General features: G+C 39.3%; 2 protein-coding genes across 8 annotated transcripts in view; one reads left to right on the top strand and one right to left on the bottom strand.

Moving 5' to 3' along the window:
- Positions 1–9,764, bottom strand: part of Ttc23 (tetratricopeptide repeat domain 23) — a 91,075-nt gene extending 81,311 nt beyond the window's left edge. For 2 of the 3 annotated variants that reach the window (XM_045146432.1, XM_045146433.1), the window contains exon 1: positions 9,377–9,764. The gene's annotated coding sequence lies outside the window, so the exon portion shown is untranslated. The remainder of the gene's footprint in view (positions 1–9,376) is intronic. The other variant, XM_004658075.3, reaches the window with a different exon arrangement.
- A 2,979-nt stretch (positions 9,765–12,743) lies between these two features.
- Positions 12,744–27,632, top strand: part of Lrrc28 (leucine rich repeat containing 28) — a 143,944-nt gene continuing 129,055 nt past the window's right edge. For all 5 annotated transcript variants that reach the window (XM_045146588.1, XM_045146587.1, XM_045146586.1 and 2 more), the window contains exons 1-2: positions 12,744–12,827; positions 16,162–16,389. In XM_045146588.1, coding sequence (XP_045002523.1) covers positions 16,222–16,389 — 168 coding nt within the window. In that variant the 5' untranslated portion in view covers positions 12,744–12,827; positions 16,162–16,221. The remainder of the gene's footprint in view (positions 12,828–16,161; positions 16,390–27,632) is intronic.

Here is a 27,632-nt window from a genome sequence, read left to right as displayed (position 1 = left end):
TTGTATGTGTGTATGAGTGAGAGTATATATATTCATGTGCCCCATGTGCACATGCGTGGAGGACACTGGGTGTCCTTCTCTATCACTCTTCTAACCTGATTTTCCAAGACAAAGTCTCTCACTGAACATGGGGCTTGATGTTTTTCAGTTAGACTGGCTGGCCAGCGAGCTCCAGCAATCCTTCTGTCTCTGCCCCTCTCATTGCTGGGGATACAGGTATGTGCAGTCATACCTGGCTTTCTTTGCAGGAGCTGGGGACCGAATCCAGGGCCTCATGCTTACACATAAAGTGCTCTTATTCACCGAGCTATTGCCTCAGCCTGTGGTAATACATTTTTATAACTAGGAATTGAAACATCTTCAAGAGATTTAACTGGGTTTTCTTATTTTATATTGGGAGGGGGGCAGAAAATGAATGCTTAACAATGATATAAACAGTAAGTCTTGCAACATTTGTTATTCTGAACATAAGAACCTAATGTTAAACTTTGAAATCATTTTTTTTTGTTTTCACTGTAAAAAGTGGTTAGTCTCATGCTATTGCATCCTTAAAACAAATATTATATGTATATGTATATATATAATATAAATAATTATATATTGTATAATTATATATAAGTATATATAATTATATATATTATATGTATATATAATATATATTATATGTAATATGCATATAATGTAGATTATGCATGAATACATTATATAGATAGATATAGATATAAAAAATTTGGGTACCCGTAGGCTGGCTCTAACTTGTATGTAATTTTGTTTTGCTTTTTTATTTGTTTTTTGTTAAAAAAAAATGAGAGCCAAGTGTGGTGGTACACACAAGTTAGGAGGATTGTCCCAGTTTGAAGCCAGCCTGACCTGTAGAGTTCCAAGTCAGCCTAGCTAAAGTAAGAACCTGTCTCAAAGAAAAAAGTCATTATTTTAATGTTAGGAATTTCACATAAGGATCTAAATTTCTGGGGTTTTGTCTTCTTTAGAAAATTCAGAACATCTGTCAACACTGTGCCTCTGTAACAAGACACTGAGACTGAATGAAAATGTGAATAAACTGTCTGAAAATACAGAAAGGAACACTTCCAAACTCACTTCATGAAGTTACTATTACCCTGAATGCAAAGACAGATAGACTGTAAAAACATTAGGTTAACAACCTTTATGAATATGGACACAAAAATGTGCAGAAGCATATTTGCAACCCAAAGGTAACACATGTAAAAAAAACAAAAAGACTATAATAATATTGCAACTAAATGGAATTTCTCCCAGGTATGGAAAGTTGAGTTAACCTGTGTAGTATACTATAATAATAGAACCAAGGACAAAACCCATATTTATCTTGGTGAGTATAGAAAAAAAAAAAAAAAAAAGCTTTGGCAAAACAAATGCTGACTCATGTTAAAAATTTTCCAACCTGATAAAATTTTTATTTAAAAAATCTAAAGCTAATACCTTACTTCTCTCTCTCTCCCCTTCTCTCTAGAGAAAGAATCTCATTATATAGCCCAAGCTAGGTTCAAACAATACTTCCACGTTTATCTCTTCAAAGAATATAATATAAACAAAGGCACGTGTCAAGTGTGATAGCACATGCCTGTGTTCTTAGCACTTGAGAGATAAACGTGGAAGTATTGTTTGAGGCCAGCTTGGGCTACATAATGAGATTCTTTCTCCAGAGACAGAGAAGGACAGAGAGAGTGAAAGAGAGAGAGGAGAGGGAAAGTCTTAGATTTTTTTGTTGTTTGTTTTTTGTTTGTTTGATTGTTTGTTTTTTCAAGGTAGGGTCTCACTCTAGCTTATGCTGACCTGTAATTCACTATGTAGTCTCAGAGTGGCCTTGAACTCATGGCAATCCTCCTACCTCCGCCTCCCAAGTGCTGGGATTAAAGGTGTGCACCACAATGCCTGGCTAGCTTTAGATTTTAATCAAAGAATACAATATAAACAAAATTATCTGCCTTTCCTGTTTATTTATTTATTTTGTTTTTCGAGGTAGGGTGTCAATCTAGTCCAGGCTGACCTGCAACTCACTATGTAGTCTCAGGCTGGTGTCACACTCACAGCGATCCTACCTCTGCCTCCCAAGTGCTGAGATTAAAGGTGTGCACCACGATGGCCAGCTTGAAATGTTTTTATTTATTTATTTGCAAGCAGAGAGAGATAGGAGAGAAGAGGAGAGAATGGGCACACAGGACCTCCAGTTGCTGTAAACTCCAGATGCATGTGCCTCTTTGCTTTACGTGGGTCCTGGGGAATCAAACTCTGGTCCTTAGGCTTTGCAGACAAGCACCTTAACTGCTGAGCCAACTCTCCAGTCCCTCTGCCTTTCATTTGTTCTCTTTTCATTCTATCTTTTTTAAATTTTTATTTCTTATTTATTTGTTTGAGAGAAAGAGACAGAGAGAGAGAGAGAGAGTCAGGCAGAGAAAGAGAATGGTTATGCTATGGCCTCTAGCCACTGTAAAAGAACTTCAGATGCATGTACCACCTTGTGCATCTGGCTTTACATGGGTACTGGGAAATCAAAACTGGGTCCTTTGGCTTTACAGGCAAGTGGCTTAACTGCTAAGCCATCTCTCCAGCCCTTATTCTACTACCTATTTATTTGTTTGATTTTTGAGATTCTGAGACAAGGAACTCCCTATGTAGACCAGCCTATGCTCAAACTTACAGTGATGGTCCTACCTCAGCCTGCTAAGTGCTGGAATTACAGCTTTGTACTACCATGCCAGGGGTTCTTTCTCCTTTGCAGACAGGGTCTCACTATGTAGCACAGTTTGTCTCAACCTAGTAATCCTCCAGTGTTAGGCTCCTGAATGCTAAGATTACAGGCATGCTCCACCATCCATTACTTCCAAAATTATATTTAAGTATGCTAACAGAATATAACCGGAACTGTTCTTTCAGCTGTAAAGTGCTTAGTGAGGACTGGGTGGTGGGAATAGACCACTAAGGGGTGGGCCTTTGAACCTACTCCTGCTTCCAGCTTGCTTTCTCTGCTTTCTGCCTGCCACCACATGAGCAGCTTTTTTGTGCTCCTGCCATGCCTTCCTGCTACAATTCTGGGATTACAAGTTTGTGGCCACCATACCTGGAAGACTACTGTTGATTTTAAAGTTTTCTGAAACCATGAGCCCTCACATTTGCCCCTGCCAAAGCCCTTCTTCCTCCTTTAAGTTGTTTCTGTTAGATATTTGGTCACTGCTTTGCAAAGACATACACTGAAAATTGAAGGAATTAAAGAAGGTCTAAATACATGGAGAGATGTTCCATGTTCCACATTCATTAGAGCTGAACAATAATATTCCACAACTTGATCTACAGATTTAATATAACCCCTATTAAAATCCTAGCTGTCTTTTTTTTTTTTTTTTTATATTTTAGAGGGAGAGAGAGAAACAGAAAATTGGTACAACAGGGCCTCAGCCACTGCAATTGGACTCCAGAGGCTTGTGCCACCTAGTGGGCATGTGCGTGCGACCTTGTGCTTGTCTCACTTTTGTGTGTCTGGCTTATGTGGGATCTCAAGAGTTGAAAGTGGGTCCTTAGGCTTCTCTTAACCACTAAGCCATCTCACCTGCCTCTAGCTGTCTTTTTTTTTATATAACAGAAATTGGTAATCTTGTACTTAAATTCATATAGAAATGCCTGACACTCAAAAAGAGATAAAACATTAAAAATTTAAAAACATTAAAAATAAGAAAAACTAGAGGATTCATACTTTCCAATTTTAAAAACTATGGTAAAATCAACAGTAGTCTTCTAGGTATGGTGGCCACAAGCTTGTAATCCCAAAATTTAGGAAGCCAAATCAGGAGGATCATGAGTTAGAACTCATCTGGGCTACATAGTTAGAGACCCCATGCCAAAGAAATAAAATTCTAAAATACAAACAAAAGAACCTCAGCAAACATAAGGTAATCAAAACAGTTTTATAGTTACAAAATTTCAGTTATAGGTTCTACAGCTATAATGACAGTATAATAACTCCAGTTTAAAATGTCTTATATACTTAAATTTGCTCAGGGAGTAGACTTTAAGTATTCTCATTGAGTAAATATGTCAGATTATTATGTGAGTTAGTTTGATTGTGGGACTCATTATACAAGATACACTTACACCATGTTGTACAACTTAAGTGTGTAAAAATTTTAATTTTCCAAACATAACTTAGCTAAAGCTGAGAGAGAAAAAGCAACAATATGGTGTGTTCTGAGACCAACAAAGGATAAGTAAAAGGCATTAGGCATCCAAAAATTAATCCTAACATACACACTTAACTTTTAAAAAGTTTTTAAAGTATTAGGATTCAAACCCAGGGCTTTGTGCATTAGTATCTTTCTGGGTGGGGGGGGAGAGGAAGGAACAAAGGTTCCAAGGTAACTGAATACAAGAAAGAATTTTTTTTAATAAATGGCTCTACAACAATTGGAGAGGTACATGCAAAAGAATGAAGCTGGACCTCTATTTCACACCATATAGAAGAATCCCAAATGGAATAAAAATCTAAAAGTGGGAGCTAACTCTACCAATCTTCTTGCACAGAAGTATATCTTCATGAGATTGGGCTAGACAAAGATTTCCCAGGTAGAACACTAAGAGCACAAGACTTGGGGCTTAGAAGGATATCCATTTTAAAGGTAAAAGACAACCTGAAAAGAATTTGGATAAGTGTAGTTGTGCAAATGTGACAACCAGACTTCAGAGCCCCAGAACTCACATAAGGCTGGATACAGTGCCATGGACATCTATAATCCTAATATATCAACAGTCAGAAGAATCCCAAAGCTCATGGGCCAGCTAGCCTGGCCTTTGCAACAGCAAAAAAGAGAAATCGGGCTGGAGAGATGGCTTAGTGGTTAAGCGCTTGCCTGTGAAGCCTAAGGACCCCAGTTCGAGGCTCGGTTCCCCAGGTCCCACGTTAGCCAGATGCACAAGGGGGCGTATGCGTCTGGAGTTCGTTTGCAGAGGCTGGAAGCCCTGGCGCGCCCATTCTCTCTCTATCCCTCTGTCTTTCTCTCTGTGTCTGTCGCTCTCAAATAAATAAATAAAAAAGAAATCCTCTGTGGTAATTTGACTGTGAATATATGTTCCCCATAGCTTGAGTATTTTAAAAAATATTTTATTTTTGTTTATTTGAGAGAGGTGGGGCAAAGAGAGGGAGAGAGAGGGAGAAAAAGGGAGAGAGAGAATGGGCCAGTGCAAATGAACTCTAGATGCATGTGCCACCTTGTGCATCTAGCTTATGTGGAATTGAACCTGGGTCATTTGGCTTTGCAGGCAGACACCTTAACCATGAAGCCATCTCTCCAGCCCTCTTGAATATTTTTGATTAAGCTTGCAACTTAAGTGTCCAGCAGGCAAAACCCTGTAGGAGGGGATGTTACTGGGGGCAGATCTTGTAGTCCAACCCTAAGGTGTGTTCAGTACAGTTCGAGCTCTGGCTGTTTTGTGTTTGCTGGCTGTGGGTGGTGTCTCTCTGCTATGATCTATGGAAGTGAGTCAGCTTCTTCCACCATAGATGGTGTTTCCCCTAGATTTTATAAGCCTTAATAAATTTTATTCTCCTTTAAGCTGCTACTGGTTTGATGTTTGTCCAGCAATGAGAAATTAACCACAATGTCCTGTCTCAAACAAGATGGAAGGCAATGACCAACAACCTGAGGTTGTCCTTTGACCTTCACATGCACATTGTAGCATGCGTGCAGCCATATATTCACATATATCATACATATACAAATAAAAATAAGACAACTCAATTAAAAAATAGGCCAGGACTGGAGAGATGGCTTAGTGGTTAAGGTGCTTGCCAGCAAAGCCTAAGGACCCAGGTTCAATTCTCCACATCCCTCATAAGCCAGATGCACATGTGTCTGGAATTCATTTGCAGTGCTTAGAGGCCCTGTTGTGCCCATTCTCTCTCTGTCTCAAAAAGTCCAAATATCTTAATGAACATTTTATAGTTTTATAAAGAAGACACACACACACACACACACACACACACACATAATCTTTGTATGTGTGTATGTGTGTGTGTGTTGCATAAGCACATGAAGAGAAGGTTAACACCACTAGTCATTACACAAAATGCAAATCACAGTGAGACACCTTTTCATATCCATCAAGTGAACAACAACAAAAAGATGTTCACAAGTAGTGGTAAGGATGTGGGGAAGCTGGAACTCTCATTCACTACTGCTGGGAAGGTAAAATGATGCATTTACCTTGGAAAATGTGATATTCCTCAAAAGATTAAACACAAAGGTACTGCATGACTCCCAGTTCTACTCCTAGGCATATACCCTAGCGAACTAAAATACATGCCCACACAATTGCTCATGCACATCCTCTTTTAGCAGTAGTGATAAAAACTAAATTCCAAAAAAACATTCCAAAGTGTATAAACTGGTAAATGGATAGGCAAAATGCTACACTGCCACATCATGACAGTCCCAGCAAACACAAACTTTGGAGCAGTCATTTTTATATGATAGCTCACAGGGCCTCAAAGTTCACGGGTTACACCCTAGGTGGAACTTCAAGTCATTCACATTGATAAAGCTATCATCACTATCATTCCTTTAGAATGGAAGTTGTTTGTTCTTAGGAATATAAATTGTACATTCATTAAAAGTATTATTTATAAATTTTGATGGAAACAAGTCCAAATAATAGAAACACTGACATAGTAATTGTACTTAAGTTTTAAAACTAATTTTATCATAAAAAATATTCTTAGGTTGTGTTTCATAACTTTGCCCATAAAGAATGCCAAAATCTCCATTGGAAACCCTATTCATAGTCAGAGATAGGCCAGAATAGGGAGGCTATGAATTTAAACTACAAATTCACCTGGTTTAGAGATGACGGGGCTAGGTGGGGATGTCTATTCACAGGGACCCTAGATGATCAAGGCATAACTATACATTAACAGGAGTCAGGACAGAATATGAGAAAGATTAGAAAAGTTGTGAATGGGCATGTCACTGCTACTGCCTACATGTGGTATGACCCTTTAACCTTATCACATTTCCTTTCCATTTTTCCCCTAACTTCAGGACTATTTAAAGGATTTAAAGAAATAACACTTGGTAACATTACAAACTGTCACATGAGTGAGCTGGAGGACTGGACCTTGTCTCAGAGCTGCTTTCCACAGCTAGAGATTCCTCCTCCCTTGGCCTAATGAAGAACAACCAATAGATCAGCTTTCTACTAAGATATCTGCATACTCAGATTACTGCTACAATATTCAAAAGAGCCAAGTTATGGAAACAGCCCAGATGCCCAACAGTGAATGAATGTGTAAAGAAAAAGTGGTACATATACACACACAGTGAAATTTTTTTCAGCCATAAAAAAGAATAAATTTATATTACTTGCAGAAAATAAATGGAACTGGAAAATGTCATGTGACATGACCAATATTGCATGTTTTATTTCATCTGTAGAATGTAGGTGCCGGCATGGTAGGAGGATTGCCATGAGTTCAAAACCACCCTGAGACTACATAGTGACTTCCAGGTCAGCCTGGACTGACAGATTGTAGAATATAGGTGGAAAAGGACATAAAAGTAAGATTCTCTGATGAAAGCTTTGTTGTACAGATGACCACAGGAGACAAACACTCCTCCTGGTGTTCAGTAAGCACTATGCTCTTCAGTAGGAGAAATGCTTTACCCTTGCTTTCCAAACACTGTGCAGAGTCGTGGCCACTGAGGGGGTGAGGAAGCGACACAACACAGGTGAAAATTTGCAGTTGAGTGGGAACACCTCCTGTAATGATCTTTCAGTTATATGGTCTTTGGGTTTTGTTGAAAATTCCTTCAGTTAAGTAGAATCAAGAAAATACACTCAAAGTCTGAGAGAAAAGAAGAACTGATCCAGTGTGAATAATGATCTTTACTGTACTGCAAGTGCCACAACTCAAAGTGAACTCAATACTTTTCAAAGGCTCAAAGGCCTGCATCAAGATTTATGTTACAACGGTAAGGTAAAAGCATTTAAATAAAAGCATTTAGAAACTTAGCTGCCAATCTGTAAGCCAGTTATTTATATATTAATACAAATATACATATTTATATTCTGGCTTTTAAATATATTACATTATTCTGGTCTTTTTGTAATTTATTTAAGTATATATTTATCTTATATTCTTGTCATATATTTATCTATTTGCAAGCAGGGAGGGAGGGAGAGAGAATGACAATGGGTGTGGCAGGGCCTCTTGCCACTGTAAATGAACTCCATACACAAGTGCCACTTTGTGCCTCTGGCTTTGTATGGAAACTGAGGAGTTGAATCCATGCCATCAGGCTTTGCAAGCAAGTGCCTTTAACCACTGAGGCATCTCTCTCCTATATTCTGGCCTTTCTATATATTTATGTAAACATATAATTATATTCTAGTCTTTTTAATATACTTATATAAATGTATATTTATATATTTATATTCTGGTCTTTTTCATGTACTTACATAAATATATAGTATGTACCCATATTTCAGTCTCTGTCTTTGGAAAAATACTAAATTGCAATGCCAGTTTTATCATCTTCAAATACTGCTCTCATAAGTTTTCTACTCAAAATCCCAGCAAAACTTAATTCTGGAAACTTTGGTTCTTTAGGTAACTTCTGTGTTTTCTTTTTAATTATTATTATCATTTAAACCAAGATTCCCAATGAAGTGTGTGCAGTAGTCCAAGCCAGCTATCTCTAAGGCAAGAATTGTACCTACCTCCACAGATAAGGGATGACATTCTGTCTGAAAGCTGGCACATTGGTAAAGTGCTACACAGCTCTCCCTCAATAATTCACTTGATCTGAGCCCCTGACGCACCCATGGTCTTCCACAGTCATCCCAGCCCAAGATTGGCTCAGATTCTTTAGTGGAAATACTCAGAGCCTCATTTGTCCAGAGCTATGGTATGGGCTTCAGGAGGGACTGTATCATGAATTTACATATATTATCATACATGTACTAAAAGCAGTGAGTCAAGAAGTAGTTATTCTTGTCTACCAACATTTTCCTGAACATAATATTAGTTTAAATCAAAATATCATTGGTTTGAAAGTATAACTGCTAGATTTATTTTTGTTTTGTTTTGTTTTCCAGAGGTGGGATTTATCCTACGTTAACCACCTATAAATCCCCAAATTTTCTAATTTACCAACATATGCAAAATTTGGGTCCAACACCAACTCTAATCTTTTCTGTCTTCAAATACATGGATTATCTATTATTTTTTACATAAAACATACAAATGCAAACATTCTTTTAAGTATTATAGTAACAAATATTTAAGTAACAATAACAAAGCTGTTTCTTAAAGAAAAAAATAATCTGTAATTGATCTTCTTTTGTTTACCTTTCAAAACTTCACTGATAATGTTTCCAATTTCATCCTCAAGAGAATCTCTTCCTTCTGCCACCCTCAGATTATGCTTGAATATTCTCTTGTTTTTCTTTAACTTGCCTTTCAAATTCGCGGAAAACCAGAAAAGTTTGTAACTCCCAACATCTCCAACTATGTCGTAAAATCCTTTGTTGGTTTTGTGCAGTCTGATTGAGAGATCTCTGTTTCTTTCTCAAGCAAATCAGAGTTCTCTTGACAGCCTCACTTGCCAGTTTGGTCCCTGATCGTATCCATTTCCTGATTTTTAATACAGATTCATACTACATCAAAGGTTACATGGAGTAGTAAATGAGAATACCCTTTCTCCGTAAAGCAAACCTGTACTTCATAAAACTCCAGGCAGAAGAATGAATGATAGAGCTTTCACCAATAGGAAGTGGAGAAGAGTATTTTGTCGAAGTTTGTAACCCAATCCTTGGGAGCCAGAGGTGGGAATGTTTAAATGGGCTGTCTGTTCTTCAGACTTTTCTTAAAGTGGTATTGCTGCCTGTTGACACTAAAGGCAGTCACGGGTTATAAAAACATCAGTTTAGGGGGTTTCTCCTCCGGTTTGCAGTGAGACAACATGTAAATTGATCCTCTACAAATCCAGAGAACTTTAGTTGCCATCTTTAATCATACAAACTTTTAGTCATTGCATGGCAACTTTTGTGTCAATTTAGAGAGTAAGTTATTTCAACATGATTCATTGTTTTCATGGTCAAATATTGGATGTTAATGTACTGAAAAATTTCTTTAAAAAGATGAAAAGACGCTATCATTGATTACTTTAAAAATTGTTTTTCTATTGTTAATTTTTGTAACTTCAAATATTAGCAACAAGTCATACTTTTGTGTTGATCTTTAATATTTCAAGAATGTTTCTTTTTACACAAACTACTAGTTTTTAAATTTAAGTTTTAAATCCAGGAAAAAGTTCCTGAGTATTAATAAAGTACATAAAAGATACTATAAATTCAGGACACATGCTATGATTTATACTCCACTAACCCCTGAAGATTCAATTTAATACATGAGCAACTAATATTATTACTTATGTCTTGTTTTAGAACTGATATTTTTTAAAGATTTTGATTATTATTAGAGAAAGAGGCAGATAGAGAGAGAATGGGTATACCAGGGCCTCCAGCCACAGCAAACAAACTCCAGACACATGTGTCACCTTCTGTGTCTGGCTTCAGTGGGTACTGGGGAATCTCCCTTGGGTCCTTAGGCTTTGCAGGCAAGCACCTTAACCACTAAGCAATCTTTCCAGCCTTTGATGTTACTTTTTTGTTAAGATTTTCTTTTATTTGACAGAGGGGGGTTAGGGAGGGAGGGAGAAACAGGCAGATAGAGAAACAGCAAATGGGCAAGCCAGGCCTCTAGCTACTGCAAATGAACTTCAGACGCTTGTGCCCCTTGTGCACCTGGTTTATGTGAGCACTGGGGAATGGAACTTGGGCCCTTTGGTTTTGTGGGCAAGTGCCTTAACCTCTAAGCCATCTCTCCAGCCTTTGATATTACTTTTTATCTTATATAAACTGTCTCCTACATTATTCGTTTTCAAGAGTAATGAAGCCAATGTAAAAGCTTATTAAAAAGGGATGTGAGGGCTGGAGAGATGGCTTAGCGGTTAAGCGCTTGCCTGTGAAGCCTAAGGACTCCGGTTCGAGGCTCGGTTCCCCAGGTCCCATGTTAGCCAGATGCACAAGGGGGGCGCAGGAGTCTGGAGTTCATTTGCAGAGGCTGGAAGCCCTGGTGCGCCCATTCTCTCTCTCTCCCTCTATCTGTCTTTCTCTCTGTGTGTGTCGCTTCAAATAAATAAATAGAAAATTAAAAAAAAAAAAAGGGATATGAGCCAGCATGGTGGTGCACACTTGGGAGGCAGAGGTAGGAAGTTCGCAGTGAGTTCCAGGTCACCCTGAGACTACATAGTGAATTCCAGGCCAGCCTGGACTAGAGTGAAACCCCACCTCAAAAAACAAACAAAACAAAAACAAACAAACCCAAGAAAGTTAGGGATGTGGACGAAAGAGATGACTCAGCTGTTAAAAGGACTAGATTGCAAAACCTGACATCGGTTCGATTTCCCAGTGCCCACCTAAGCCAGATGAAGAAAGTGGTACACATGTGTATGGAGTTCTTTTGCAGTGGCAAGAGGCACTGGCATACCCATACTCTCTTTCTCTGTTTGCAAATTAAATTTCAAAAAGTAAAAAATGAGGGGTGCTTAATAAACCACTAGGAAATTAAGAGACTAAAAGCTTTTTCAAGGACAAAGGATAGATTAGAGGATGTTAATGTAGTTATAGTAATGTACCTCACATTTTAAAAGAGAAGTTGTCTTTATCTTTTCTTTTCTCTCTGAGGATCGAACTCTATCGAATTATGCTCAACCCTTCCAGAACTACTTTCAAAATACTTTTAAATTTGAGACAGGGTCTCATTAAATTGCCTTGGCAGAACTTGAATTTGCTCTCCTCCTGCCTCAGCCTCCCCAATATTTTTTGCTTCCTCAGTCATGCTAGGAATTGCCATAATCTTTAACTTACTAATTATTTCTCACAGGCCTTTAAAAAATTTATTTCACATAGTCAAGATGACTTTGACCTTTTGATCTTCCGAATGCTAGGGTTAGAGGCGTTGGCCACCCACACCTGGCTAGACCTTGGTGTATTCCAAGGACAGAAACTCCTCCTTGGAACCTAATCAATGCGCACAGCGAGCCCTCAAGTCCCGTGCTTACACTGTTTTTAGGACTAACCTGCCCTGGGGTACACAAGCCCATCGGCCCCAGTTTCCACCCGTCAACCTGTAACAACAGCAAGAGGTGTCAAGGGACTGCTGCTAAGACAGATGAAATACTGTGTGCACACTTGTTAGGCGGCCTGGTCCACGCCAGGCGCTCAACGACGAGTGTCGTCATCCCTCAGGCAAGAGGCTGAGCAAGCAAGCGCCTTAGGGAATGATGGATGAGAGAACAGGTCAGTTACTGGAGGTCCCGCGGGCTGGCATCAGCTACCTCACCCTTTAAGATACCAAGCAAAAAAATAAATAAAAAGAAACAAAAAACAAAACAGCTCCTGACTTGAAGCCTCAAGCAGGAGGTAGAAGCCAGAGCAGAAGACCGGATGGCGACCCACCTGGAGGAAGCCGCATTCTCGGCCAATAAGCGCCTTGCTCGAAAAATAAAGTCTCAACCTTCCTGCTAGGAAACCGCGAGAACTGAAACGAATTCTCGCGAGGTTTCAGCTTCCCCCCCCCCCACCCCCTCCGCGACGCCTACTGGCTCCAACTGCCCTTCGGCAGGCCCCGCCCCTCGACAGGCCCCGCCCCTCGACAGGCCCCGCCCCCGCCGTCCATCTACCTGCCTTCCAGAGCCGCTGCGCTCCGGATCGCTGGTCATCGGGTGCCGGCGGAGGTAAGTGGGTGCCGCCGGGTCCCCAGGCTCACCCGTGGAGCCCCCTTCTCAGGCTCGGTCCAGGGCGGAGTCGCAAAAGCGTCTGGGCCTGGGCGAGAGGAACTACGGGCTGCCCTGGCCTTGGGCCACTGCGGCTGGCTGCGGGGGTCCAGCGATCCTGAGGCGCCTGGGACCCGAGTTTACAATACTGACTACTCCTGGGCTCCCTGCTACCCATTTGCTATGAACCTTAGTGTTCGGCTAGCTCAGACAAAATGGTGTGCGTTTTGCCCCAAGTCTTCTATCCTTGTTGAAATCACTTAACAAAAATAGCCTTTTGCTAGTGCTTATAATAGTTTTAATTCTCTAATCACCCGTGTTAGGGAAGTGGGAGTGGGGCAGTCTACCGAATCGAGTACCAGAATGTCAGTCCTAAGGGACTCCTCTCCTTTTATAAATACCCCTGCTTAAAATGTGTGGGGTTTTCTTGAGAAGGGAGGGAGTTTTGTTTTTCTGGTTGTTGTTTAAATTGACGTGACTGTAATAAAACTCGGGTGGAGTTGTATCTGTGTACAGTTAAAATTGAACGTACCATTTAACTGTCAGTAGGAGGTGGGGAAGTGAAAAATGGCAGAAGTATATCTTGAAAGGCTGTATTGCCAATAATGTTGGAAAATCAAGAATAATTGTCGGCTGTTGGCAGCGTTGGAATTTCATTTGTAAACATTTTATCTCCCTATCTATCTTGAAAGCAAGATACATTTTAACAGGCAGTAAAGCCGTTTTTAAGGCAGCAGTCCATTAGGAGAGTCATTTGGTTGCAGGGAGTGGGGATTTGGGATACAGCTTTGCTTGGCAAAGGAAAGCCTTCCATTTGTGTAAGCTTTGCTTACCTTGTAGTGAGGAAACACTGTCTTAAGTTGAAGAACACGACAGGCTGCATGGTAGGTAGCGTGGTGCCCAGGCTTTGTAAATCAGGCCACCGTCATTGCAGTCCTGGCAGGTTAGTTTCTGGAAACCTGTTCTCATCTGGAACCTGGACTAGCGAATGCACACTGCACCGCTGTGTGTGAGGGTAAAAATCCCTATGGCAGAGGTCACTGTATAAGTGGCCTGGAGGTGGGTAGATGAAAAGTTAACTTTGCAACAACTGTCCCACATATTCCAATTTCATCCATCTGTTGGATGCTAAAACTAGAAACTGTGCTGCATTTAGATGTGAAAACATGAAGAAAACGGCAAAATCTCTGCCGACTGACTTTACAGGTTCTTGACTAACTTGGCAGTAAGCAGGTGCACCAGCAAATAGTTGATTACAAATTGCAGAGAGTCCCATGAAGAAAACCTCAACAGCTTGCTTTGTCTGAAGGAATATGAGGGCATTATGTTAGTTTGGGACAGGGAAGTGATTTTTTACATTGAAACATGGAAGATGATGGGGCAGTGCTTTCCAGGCTAACCTGAGAGCACCAAGCACTGGGAGGAGGTTGGTAGTTCCAAATACCAAAAGAGTCCAGGAACTTGATGACAGCGTGGCTGAGGAGGGTGGATAGGCAGGTTGGGCCTGATGGTGAAGAGGCCTTGTAAGAGTTGGATTTTCTCAGTCAGGAGCATCTGAAGGGCTTATTTAGCAAGATGTGTGCCCGAGAGTGTGAGATACAATTGCGTGTACTTTTCATAGGCTCCCTGCTGTAATTAATGTGTTGGAAGTGATTAAACTGGACACAGTGACTAGTAACCCAGTTGGCCCAGTGGCTTGCGGTCATTGGCAAGTGGGGAGATTCGGCTGCTGTTGAGATGTATCCTGGAAATGGAAACTACCAGCCAGGTGATAGACTGAAGAAGCCAGTCATGGAGAGGATGGGATCGTTCATGACTTAATTTACTAGATGGGAAAGACCAAAGAGGTGACGTGTGAGGAACACTAAGGGGTTTGTGGGAATATATGCAGTTTGAGATGCTTGTGAAACATCTTAAGCACTTCTAGCTTCCTGCGGTGAATAACGATGTACCTTTGCTGTCCCATGGAGGCTTTGATGCCTTTGGTCTTCACTGCATGGAAAGACATAAGATGTTCAGAGACCGGGTGTCTTGCACATAGTCATATAGGAAAGAAATCAGGTGGAAAAAATATGGAAAAGTACTAGACTATTATGCTGAATTGGGGCTGATATCAAACATTTCGTAGGACTGAATGCTCCTTTATATGAACTGGCAACTGCTGTCTTCCTAGCTAGGAATTAAGAGTTTGGGAACAACAGAAAATAACCTGAGTTATAAAACTGCTTACTGAAAGTATTGGTGTGAATTCAAAGCAAAATCTATTTTCTTAAGGGGAAAAAACTTGTTTAAAAGTTACAGTAATTTTTGTTTCACTAGAAAGCTAAAAGAGTTATGTACAGGAAAATAAACTCTGAGCAAAACAGATTATTTGCAAGTTAAAAAAATTTCCTAAATATCCCATAGAATCCTGCGATTCCTGTCTGTAAAGAACCCACACTTTGAAATCCACTGGAACTGGTGTCAAATGCCCGCTTTTAATCATCTATAACTGTTTCACCTTTAACAAGTTACGGAAACCTTGATCTTGTTTCAGCCTTCTGCCAAGTGGGTGAGATGGCAGATATAACTTCTCTTCTTGCCCTTGTCAATGCTGGAGCTGGAAGAGACTTAAAACAGTCTGTCTTGATACCAGTACATTGCCTGCTGCAGGTGTTTTCCATGTTAGCTGAGGCCCAGAGAGATGTAACAGAATACAGGGTTCTTGTGTGTAGTGCATTCTTCATTGAAGTCATTTAAAATAATAAAATGCTATTATTGTGGACCTATTTGCTATTTCTGATAATCTGAAAAGCTGAAAAAAAAAGAATAAAGAGATAAAATATGTAAAATGTTGGAATATAGGACAATATTTAGATAAGAAGTGAAGAAAAGCAGTTAATGATCTAGGCAGATATAATACCTGTTTTAATGTTTTTGGGTACTTTAAGTTAAATACAAACAGAGTTCATGATGGAAATGTGGCTTGCTACCTTTAATTTTTAAGTTTTCTTTTGGTTACATGCTATAAGACTGGCCTCTGTTCTCTTAGATGAGGATGCCCACCTCAAGTCCACATTTTTTTTCCATTAGGATTACTTTCAGTAAGTGTTTATATTGCTTAATCAGAGTGTTTTTAAAAAACATGTTAGCCATTTTAATGTTCTAAATATGCACCAAAATTTTAGTTGCTACAAAAGGCAAATGAGAACAGAATGTATCTTTTTTGTATTACTATGTAGACATAACTCTACAGGCTTATATGATGGTGCTTGTAAGAAATCTTACAGTGATTGCTTTTCTGTCCTCTTTACAGAAATGGACCAATTTTGACAAAATGTAGTGTTGCAGCTTGCTTGATGGGACGTGTTCAGTCATGGCATCCGAACTTTGTAAGACCATCTCTGTGGCAAGGCTTGAAAAGCACAAGAATTTATTTTTAAATTACCGGAATCTACACCAGTTCCCATTGGAGTTATTGAAGGATGAAGGGATGCAACACTTGGAGAGACTCTATATGAAAAGGAACTCCCTTACAACCTTGGTTAGTATTGTATTACATTGAAATCATTTATAGGGGGCTAGAGAGATGGCTTAGTGCTTAAGGCACTTGCCTGCAAAGCTAAAGGACCTCTGAGTCCCCAAGAATCACGTAAGCCTGATGCACAAGGTGGCACATGTGTCTGGAGTTCTTTTGCAGTGGCTGGAAGCCCTGGCATGCCCATTCTCTCTCCCTCTCCCTCTCTCTCTCTCTCTCTCTCTCTCTCTCTCTCTCTCTCTCTCTCTCTCGCACCCGCTCTGCCTCTTTCGTTCTTTAATAAATAAATAAAAATAAAATATTTTAAGAAATCATTTATAAATGTGGTTCTGACCAAGGTATAGTTTACACATCCATGCTACTCCAATCAAGATGTATATCCCTCCTTCACATTACATATGTGTGTAATATAGAAGCACAGACAAGGGGTTCTCAGTGGTTATGAACTCATTATCCAAGTCCCTAAAGTTAGGTTGTCAGAGAAGTGTGCAGGGTGTACAGTTCCAGCTGTACCACTGAGAAAATTAGTCCTCATTTCAGTCAGCATGTCTCTCTCCTGGCCTGTGCTTTTGTTGTGTCTTAAACATTCTAGATGAGTTTGAAATGTTATAGTGCCCAAGAGACTAGTTAGAAGTAAATAAGAGTAGGCCAACAAGGAAGACTCTGACTTACTTACTGGCATTAAAAAGAGAATGATTTGAAGAATAAAGTACTCAAAGAGGCATTTGGGAAGTTTAATGAAGCCTTAGTGTGTTAGCAAAACAAAACCTTTATAATGACCTCAGGCAAATCAAAATAGTTTAGCATGGCATTGTCAAAATTTGTTGGAAGTTTGCTGCTAAAGCAACATTTGAATCAAATTTTATGTTCTAAGACAAAGCATATAGCTTTTATTGTAAATTTTGTTGCATTCAAGATAAAGACACTTTAAGTTTTTGAAATCTTTTTTAAACCCTAAGCCTCTATTATTTTTATTTGTTTATTATGTATAAGAGAGAGGGGGAGAAAGAGCTGATGAGTATGAGTAAACAGGCATGCCAAGACCTTTTGTTTACTGCAAATGAACTCCATCCATACTCATGTACCACTTTGTGAATGTGGCTTGACGTGGGTACTGGGGAATCAAAATCAGGCCTGCAGGCTTTGCAAATAAGTGATTTTAATTGCTGAGCCATCTCACTAACTTCCCCCCCCCCACCGCCTTTTTTTTTTTTTTGGCCAAGAGCATGTCCTAATCAGAATCTTATTCCCATTGCTTATTATGAAATTGGCCTCCATCTAACATGAATTTACTTTATGTGGCCTTTTCTGGTTATTGTTTGCCCTTTCTTCAATTTTGTACTTGAATTCTAGTTTTTTTTTATTTAAATGAGTTCTATCATCTTGTTTCTTTTTGTTAAATTTTTATTTTTATTTGTTTGAGAGCAACAGAGAGAGAAAGAGGCAGAGAAAAAAAGAGAGAATGTGTGTATCAGAACCTCCAGCCACTGCAAATGAACTCCAGATGCATGTGCCACTTTGTGCATCTGGCTTACGTGGATACTGGGGAATCGAGCCTCGAACGGGGGTTCTGCAGCTTCACAGGCAAGCGCTTAACCGCTAAGCCATCTCTCCACCCTCATCTTGTTTCTTTATGAACTGCTTGCCCCCTCTTTTTTATTCCTACTTCTGTGTTGAACATAAATATCTAGAAAATGTGCCTTATTGTTTTCTAAACATGCCATGTGTTTTAGGAAAAGTTTAATCTCTAGAAAATACCTGCAGCAGGTAGAAAGTTTATAGAAAGTATAAAGTTTATCTTTGTTTTATTTGGGAATAACTAGATATATATTTAGTATTTGGCATCATTGTTCATATGTTAGGTTGAATGCTTAGATTTCTTAAAAATTAGACTTTTTTTTTTTAAGTCAGGCATGGTGGTGCATGCCTTTAATCCCAGCACTTGGGAGGTAGGGGTAGGAGGATTGCTGTGAGCTTGAAGCTACTCTGAGACTACATAGTGAATTCCAGGTCAGCCCAGCCTAGAGAAAGTCCCTACCTTGAAGAAACCCCCTCCAAAAAATATTATTATTATTATTATTTTAGTTTTTAAACTTGGAATGCCTACAATATAGCTATATTAATCCTTTTTGCAAAAACATTATTGCATGAAATGAAATAATATTTACCTATGGTTTTTAACTTTTTGAGGAAGAAGTGGTATTAGAAGAATTTATCAAGAATAATATCTGAGGGCTGGAGAGATAGCTTAGTGGTTAAGCGCTTGCCTGTGAAGCCTAAGGACCCTGGTTCGAGGCTCGGTTCCCCAGGTCCCACGTTAGCCAGATGCACAAAGGGGCGCACGCATCTGGAGTTCGTTTGCAGAGGCTGGAAGCCCTGGCGCGCCCATTCTCTCTCTCTCCCTCTATCTGTCTTTCTCTCTGTGTCTGTCGCTCTCAAATAAATAAATTAAAAAAAAATTAAAAAAAAAAGAATGATATCTGAGCATTTCCCATGTATGTTATTTATATACATAGACCAATAGAATAGACTTTGAAGAAATTGCCCTTTGCTTATAAAAACTAAAGTAAACTTTTGTGTTCTGGAAGTTACTTAGCTGCTGAAAAAAAATCATGTAATTTTTTATGTGTGTGAATAGATATGTGTGGGAGCATGTGTGTGTGTAAATGAGCACGTGCCCTATGGCACACATGTGGAGGTCAGAGGACAAGCTTGGAATGTGTATCTTCTTTCCTTTCATCTCTTTTGTAGACAAAACTCACTGTTTTGCCACTGCTACTTGAGAGTGCCAAGATTCTCCTGGCTCTTCCTCCCATTGCCATATGTGTGTGAGGGTTACAGACTCCTGAACCACTTTGTGTCTGTCTTAAGTGGGTGCTGAAGTGAATAGACCTGACCTTAGGCTGGCAGTCTTGCCAGCAAGTACCTTTAACCATTGAGCCATCTCCTCAGCCCTATCTGCTGAAGTTTTTTGTTTGGGAAATGTTAAAGGCTACTGCACAGTTTAGATAGATGTACATAATGGCTTATGGGATAGATCTCTTAAAAATTTATTATGACATTTTCATACATATGTATCATTGTATCTTTTTCATGTTTGCCCACACTCATGCTCCCCTTTCTTTCTTTCCACCTGTTTCTGGACCCCTTTTTCTCCCAAGACTCTCCCTCTTCTGATAGTATATATTTCAAGCTCACGTTCTATCACCTTTTTAATCATCAATTACTAAATCCTTGGGTGTGTGGGCCTTGCCTTCTCTAAACAATTAATACCTTTAGTTTATGAGTATCACGGAATTCTGTAATCTGTAAAGTGCTGTATACAGCATGGAGGGAGCTAGAGCAATCACCCCAAAGCTGTTCTGTTGCCTGGTTAGATCCGATACAGAACAGAGCTGTTAGGATATTTGCTGGTGTTAAAATGCTGTTGTTCCCTGCAATGCTGCTGTCCCACTACTGGGAGACTATCATTGGCCATACAGAGTGACTTGAGCATACGGGATCTTTTTGTTACTGGTTTTCATAGTTCAAGAATTAAGGTCCTGGTCTTTGAGGTAGTTGTGAGGTAAATAACCCATTATGAGCAATATGTGTTTGTCCTATGAGAGATGTTTGTATAGTTACAGCATGAATACGTGATTGTAAAGTAGAATTGCACAAAGACTGCAACAGTTTGAGACTAAGAGCCTTAGAGGGCAAGAACTGTATCTGGAGTTCTGTGTCCCTTTAGGACTCATACTTTCTCCATAGCCGGAGTAAGAATTATGCAAATTAAGATTCTAGGGGCTGGAGAGATGGCTCAGCAATTAAGTCTCTTGCCTTGCAAAGCCTGATGACCTGAGTTTTAATTCCCCAGGACCCACATAAGGCCAGATGCACAAAGTGGCTCACGTGTCTAGAGTTTGCAGTGGCAGGAAGCCCTGGCATCCCCGTGCTCACTCTCTATCTCTGTCTGTGTCTTTCTGTCTCTTAGATAAATAATAAAAAATAAGATTCGGTTTGCATGATATTGAATAGTGACTTGATAAGAGCTTGGGGAAAAGAGTATTACTTATTCATTCAGTATAGATTTATGGAGCATTTACTGTGTACCCAGCACTTTTCAAGGCCCTGACAGTACACTAATGATGAAACTCCCTGGAATTCATGATGTTGATTTGTAGAGAAACCTGGCATTTTGGCTAGAGAAAGGGAATGGGATTCTTTGGTGACTAGGCTTAGGGAAGTGCCATCTGCTTTTCTCCTGCTGAGCTGAGCTCTCCAAGGAATGACATAGGTGATTGTTTCATTCATACATGGTTAGCTTTTTCCAGGTGAATGCCATGGCATAGTAGGCAGAAGGGAGAAGTAATGCAGCCTGGAGGCTCCAATCACCAGGTCTGCTGAACTGAAGTTCTTTAAGGGAAAGAATACAAGTGGAAGCCCCTGAGGATTGCAGTGTTAGGACCAGTAGTTGTTTGGTAGCAAAACCTGGGCCTGAGAGGTGTCAGATCCAATTTCCATGTGCTTATTAACCTCTTTGGGCCGCATTTTCCTCATTATAAACTAAAATTCCACAACAAATGGAGGAAAACAAAATCTCAAGCTAGGAACAAAATCATTTACTGAATCTATAAACTTCTTTTAATGAGGACAGTAGGCCTTCCTGGGGAAATAAGCAGCTTATATAGGCAGTTCTCAGCAATTGCTGTTTTTATTTATAAATGTGAATGGATAAAAAGAGACATTTAAATTTTAATGAAAGAGGGGAGTCTTGCTTATGGCCAAGCAGCAAAAGCAGGTGGATTCTGATTCCTGTTGACTCATAAGAAAATATTTCTGGCATTTCATATCAAATAGAGGCAGATGATAAAATAGTATGCATAATAAAAAGATGCTCAACTTCCAAGAGAAGTGACAAAACATTGATCATTTTTACCTATTAGATTGTAAAATATTAAAAAGAATAATATCTAGTGTTAAATATTATTAATATCCTTTTTCTAAACTATGAAAAGACTGTCATACACTATTGAAGTTGAAATTTTCCTGGCATTTGGGTTGGTTGAATGTACCTTATCTAGTAAAATTTTATATTAGGACATTTAAAAGAATTTACTCAACAGCCTGAAGGCAGTGTTATGACACATTTGTAGGACACCTGTGTTCTTGATTGCATACTGACTCATAAGGTCAGCAGTGGAATTTTCCACTTGTGGCACCATGTCGCAACTCAAAAGGTGTTGGATTTTTGAATATTTTGGATTTTTAGATTAGGAATGATTTACTTGTAGTAGAAGCTGCATCAAATAAACATTCGACCAGCTTCAGGGGGAAAGAGTCAGATAGGAAGAGGATGTAAAACAGTGTCATGCAGCCAAGTGAGGCAGGAGCATGAAGAAGGAACCAGGTTTGTGTGGGCGGCTTTGAATTACAAACTAGAAGATGTAGGAGCTTGTTTCTCTCCAATCTGTTGGACCCTTGCAGCTTCAATTGCTCCTAGAGTGCAGGGCTCTGGCTTCTCTGTGACTGCTCTGTTCTTGGGCTACCTGTGTATAAAGTTATCTTATCTTTATCTTATAAAGTATTGCTTGAAGCTAATAATTTTTGGAAATAGATGATGATGTTAAATGGGCAAATATTTTAATAGGTTTGTTTTTTTTAAATTTTTTTGTTTTATTTATTTAATTGAAAGTGACAGAGAAAGAGGCAGATAGAGAGGGAGAGAATGGGTGTGCCAGGGCCTCCAGCCACTGCAAACGAACTCCAGACGCGTGCGCCCCCTTGTACAGCTGGCTAACATGGGTCCTGGGGAATTGAGCTTTGAACTGGGGTCCTTAGGCTTCACAGGCAAGCGCTTAACCGCTAAGCCATCTCTCCAGCCCATAGGTTGGGTTTTATGTATGTATATATTTATTAATATTTTGGAACAGGGTTTTCAGGCTGGCTTTGAACTCATGACATCCTTCTGCCTCGGTATTCTGAGTGCTGGGATCATAGGAATGAGTCACCACATACTGTCTGAATGTTAGTGCTTGTGCTTCATGTGGTATAGTCATAGAAAGCCATCTTGACAAGTGTGTTTGCTTTTTTTTTTCTTTTTCTTTGTTTTTTGGTTTTTCGAGGAAGGGTCTCACTCTAGTTCAGGCTGACCTGAAGTCTACTATGTAGTCTCAGGGTGGCCTCAAACTCATGGTGATCCTCCTACCTCTGCCTCCTGAGTGCTGGGATTAAAGGTGTGTGTCACCATGCCCGGATAATTCCATCTCTTGAATCATAAGGTATGAAAGCTAGAAACAACTTTATCATTAATTTGGACATTTTTTCTTTTAGAGGAAAATATTAGAAGTGATTAATGGTGGGTTCAGTCATTTTTATGGCCAGTTAGAACAAAAGAAAAATCTTCCTCATTTGTAGGCCACTTAGTCTGGCTGTAATGTTAACTCAGCAGCTAATTATTGAGGACCTTTTTCTAGCCCAAAACCATTTGGTAAAAGTTTTTAACTGTGTTTACCCACTGTAGAACAGTGAGATACTGACTGTAAGGTTAGTGAATTTTCCTAGTTAGCATCTGTAATGCTTAACCTCTGAAATTAATGACTATAATTCTTAACTTGTTAGAAGCATATCATTGTATACTTTCTAAGTTAAATAGGGGAACCTGTCTTGAGCTCTTTGTGGTTCACAGGGTTCACAGTTTCTACCTGAGAAGTTGAGGGAAGGTTTAGAAAGAGGTGACAAAGCTCTAGGTCTTTCTGTAGCAGCAAACCATTACCTTGAGCACTTGAAAGGGACTTTTTGCAAATGTGTGTGCTTCTGCATGTTTACATTAATTTTCAAGCATTCACTATACTATATGAGGTACCTGTACACTAAAAGTGAGACACTGGTTTGTAACTGTTAGCTCCATTAAAATTTATATTATATAAGGCTTTGAACTATCAGCATTGAGGTTAGACTCCCCCAAAAGTTGTCATAAGCTTATAAAATTATGAGGTTAGCTGTGATTTTTAAGTGATAGATCTGGTTTATGAGAACGAGTGTTTACTATTATTTTTAGTGTGTATGTTTCTATTGCTTTGAAAACCCCAAATATAAATTCATATGATTAAGTGTATATTAGTTTATTTTTTTAAACACCAAATCAGGTCAATATGGTAGTACATGTCTGTAATCCCAACACTTGAGAGGCAGAGGTAGGAGAATTGTGATATTTGAGATCCAAGTTATAGCATATACCTTTCTTGAAGAAGTACCTGTCTATATCCTTTACCCATTTACATTGTTTGTTTATTATAGAGTTACCAGAGTCCTTTTTATATTCTAGATGCTAGACTCTTTTCTGATAATTGTTTTCTAGGTATTTCTCTCATTCTATCCACATTCTTTCTACTTGTAATGCCCTTTAGCATACAGAAGTTTTTAATTTTGATGCAGTTCAGCTTGCCTACTTTTATTTATTTATTTTGCTTTTTTGAGGTAGGATGTCATTCTAGCCCGGGCTACCCTGGAATTTACCTTGTAGTCTCAAGGTGGCCTCAAACTCATGGCGATCCTCCTACCTTGGCTTTCCTCAAGTGCTAGGATTAAAAGCATGCACCACCATGCCCAGCCTTGCCTACTTTTAAAATTGTTTATGCTACCGGTGTAATACCTGGGACTCTGTTGAAAGGTCTAAAGTTAGGATTTTTTCCTATGGTTTCTGTGTGATCTATGAATGAGCTATGATATTAGCTCTTAAACTCAAGTTCTTGATTCATTTCTAGTTAATTTTTGTATATGATAATGGAGTAACAGTCCAAACTCATTTGCCTTGATTCTCTTTTTTATAACTGCTGGTAAGAGCAAAAGTGCATTTAATCTGTGACTTCTGTGAGATATGAGATAAATTGTTATTGCATGTCAAGGTAGGACAGGTTTTGCTGAACCCTGAATCATTGTGAATTATAATAGCACAGGTATTCTTACGCATACAGCACTGCTATCTCATGCTGCTTGGGGACTCTGGTTTGTCATGTCCTTACTCAGATGAGTTCTAGCAAAGCTTTCACTGTTTGGAGATCACTGTGGAAAGGGTGGTATCTTTGCCCCAGTTCTGGAAGGAGAGGAGTAAGGAAGTAGGATGTTGAACATCCTTATCAGAGAACATCACAAAATATGTTGTGCCTTGTCAAGTATTTGAAGTTAAATTTTATACCAAGATACAAAAATTTAAAAACATTCCCATTTAAGGGACACTTTTTGCTTCATTGATGCAGCATTTTATGCTAACTGTGCTTGTTAAAGTTTACTTTTGTATTAGTTATAAACAAAACTTATTTAGATAATTGATAATGCTAGTGGGTTTTCAGTTTTCCATCTATTATTGAAGAATATTGCTCAACATGTACTGTGAGAAAGAAGAGAGTGATATTACAGGACACCAGTAGGTGTCAGTCATGGCCTATTCAATGGACTGCTTGTTTGCCAGGCTTTTTCAACATTCATTCATAAGTGGTTGGTTCATTAATTTTTATATTTTTTAAAGGCAGTAGCATCCTCATGAACTGAAGTTTTCTCAAGGTCATCGTGCTCACTGTAACGTAAAAATATGAGGCACTTACTTGCTAAGAGAACTTATAGCTATGCCTAGTTTTTAGGAGAAGCATTATTTCAGTGCTTAATTTTGTGTATAGCTATACCTTAAAAAAAAAAAAAAAAGCCGAAAACCTAACTAGTTTGTCATGAAAAGATCAGTGTTATCAGTGTTATTTGATAGAGCTAAGTGGTTTCCAGAAAGAATGGCATAAGGTCATGCAAGTTAATCAGAAACAATGTTGAAAGAAGAGCAGATGAACAAGATGAGGATCTAACAGCATTTCTGCCCCTGCCCAGGTCTTTTCTTGCCCCGTTTCTCATAGTTCTCTAGTTTTACCAGAAAAATTTATATGTACACGCATAAATTCCATAGGTCTACTTGTAACCTCTGAGGAAGTAACAGAATATGGGGGGAATCAGAGCTTACATCATATATAAATGCCCTTATTGCTGTGCCAAAATACCTAGCAGAAGCAACTTGAAGAAGGATTTTTTTTTTTTTCTCGTGTATTCAGGGAATACAGTCTCTCTTAGAGGGGAGGCAGGTTAGCTGAAGCAGCTTGGTCTGTGGCAGGTGGAAGCTGGTGGTGGTAGCTTGTGAAAGGCTTGCTTAGATCTCAGGAGACCAGGAAGCTAAGGCAGGACAGAAGCATTGCTGGGATATAGCCCTCAAGGTTTACCCCTGGTGGCCTGTGTAGTCCCACCTAAGAATTCTATAACTTCCCAACATACCACTTGGCGACCAAGTGTTCAAGCACGTGAACATCTGTCAGGAACATTTATATCCAATCTGTAATAATCCTTAATGATCTGTTCCTTGCCACTTTCTGCAAAATTACACACACACACACATACACACACACACATATGCATATATATATAACCTATCTCCGTATTTGAGAACCCAGATATATCAGACTGATAGCATGAATGCTTAGATCTCAAATTATATACAGTTGGTTAGGAAATTATGGAACAGTTTACACTGTGCATATTAATTTTGAACTTAATTCTTAATTTTTCAACTGTAGATGGAGATGCATGCTTATTGTTAAACCTTCAAATGACACAAGTAGATGGAGAATAACAATCGTAGTCCCCTTTAAAAAATATATCTACTTATTTGCAAGCAGAGAGAAATATATATGGAGAGATAGAGAATAGGCACTCCAGGGCCTCTAGCTGCTGTAGGCAGACTCCAGATGTATGTGTGTACCTTTGTGCATATATCTGGCTTTGTGTGGGTACTGGGGAATCAAACTTGGGTTGTTAGGCTTTGCAGGGAAGTGCCTTAACCATTGATCCATCTCTCCATCCCTTAGAACCTTTTTAAAGGACAATCACTGTTAAGATGTTTCTGTATGAAGACCTGACTTTGTTATTGCAAATCTGAAAAATTTTAGTCCTTAACACTTTAGTTTTTCTATTGGCACAATTATTATAGTAAAAATGTTGAAAACCTAGGACTTCTTTAGGACTGCTACTAAAGAAGTTAAAGCAGAATCAATACTCATTTCCTAAACATCCTCCTCATCCTTTTTTTTTTTTTTTTTTTCTTGGTTTTTCAAGGTAGGGTCTTGCTCTAACCCAGGCTGACTTGGAATCAACTCTGTAGTCTCAGGGTGGTCTTGCTCCTCCTACCTTTGCCTTCCAAGTGGTGGGATTAAAGGCATGCCCCACCACACCTGGCTTTGCTTGTTTTTCTTTCTTCCTTTTTTTTTTTTGCTCTTTTTCTCCTCAACTTTTGCTTTTTTTTTTTTTTAAAGTAGAAACTTTGTATGGGTGCATCATGTGTTGGTACCATCATTTCTTTCCTCCTTGCTCCCATTCCACTGAGGACCCTCCTCAGTGGGTTTGTTGGTATTCACCATGGGCTAGTAGGTTATGAGTTATGACAGAGTAGTCAGTCATTGTGTGTGTGGGGGGGTGGATCAATGCCTCTGGATATTCCCTCCTGCCCTCTGGCTCTTACTGTCCTTCCACTCCCTCTTCAGTGAAATTCCCTAAGCCATAGTGAGTGTGTTTTAAGTTATACACAAGCAGCTAGTCTGCCAAGACATGCACACTTGTACAGTCGTGGCAGCCCAACCTTGGTGGGTAACCAGTGGCTTTCTGATTGGCTAAGAGATCTGCTCAGTGGAAAGGAACCCATAGTTTGAACTTGGAACCAAGTCAGAATCCTATGGAGAACAAGATTATGGACTCCAATGAGAAGCTCCCACTAGTTTTTGGCCAAAAGAGAGGCTACACCCATCAAAGTCTCTAAATTAGCAATGACCATCCCCTTAAACCTATGCTGATCTCGTTTGCCTTTTCTTATGTTACTTCTTATACTTAGAAAGCTATTCAGAATTCCTTCCTCCTCACCTCAAGTCAGTCTCTTATGTTTATCTTTCAGAATTCATGTCAGACCCAGTTACTGTGCTTCTTCTGTCCTAATAGCTTAAGTCTTTGTTTATAGGTAAATCTGAACTAATTTATTCCCCCCTCTTTCCCTCTCTCCCTGTGTGGTGTTTACATGTGTAATTATTTACAAGAGGATTTCCCCCTATACAGGGCTGCCTCCTTTCAACTTGTGAGTGGAATTGTTCTAGGACCTTTTCCATGGGAAGGTTCTCTCTTCCTGATGGCAAATTTCCTCTTTGCCATGTTACTACTGTCTCCTCTGGTCTAACATTCTCTTGAACTACATG

This window comes from Jaculus jaculus, chromosome 3 (genome assembly GCF_020740685.1).
Source record: "Jaculus jaculus isolate mJacJac1 chromosome 3, mJacJac1.mat.Y.cur, whole genome shotgun sequence".
NCBI lineage: Eukaryota > Metazoa > Chordata > Mammalia > Rodentia > Dipodidae > Jaculus > Jaculus jaculus.
This window is presented reverse-complemented; position numbering and strand designations above follow the sequence as displayed.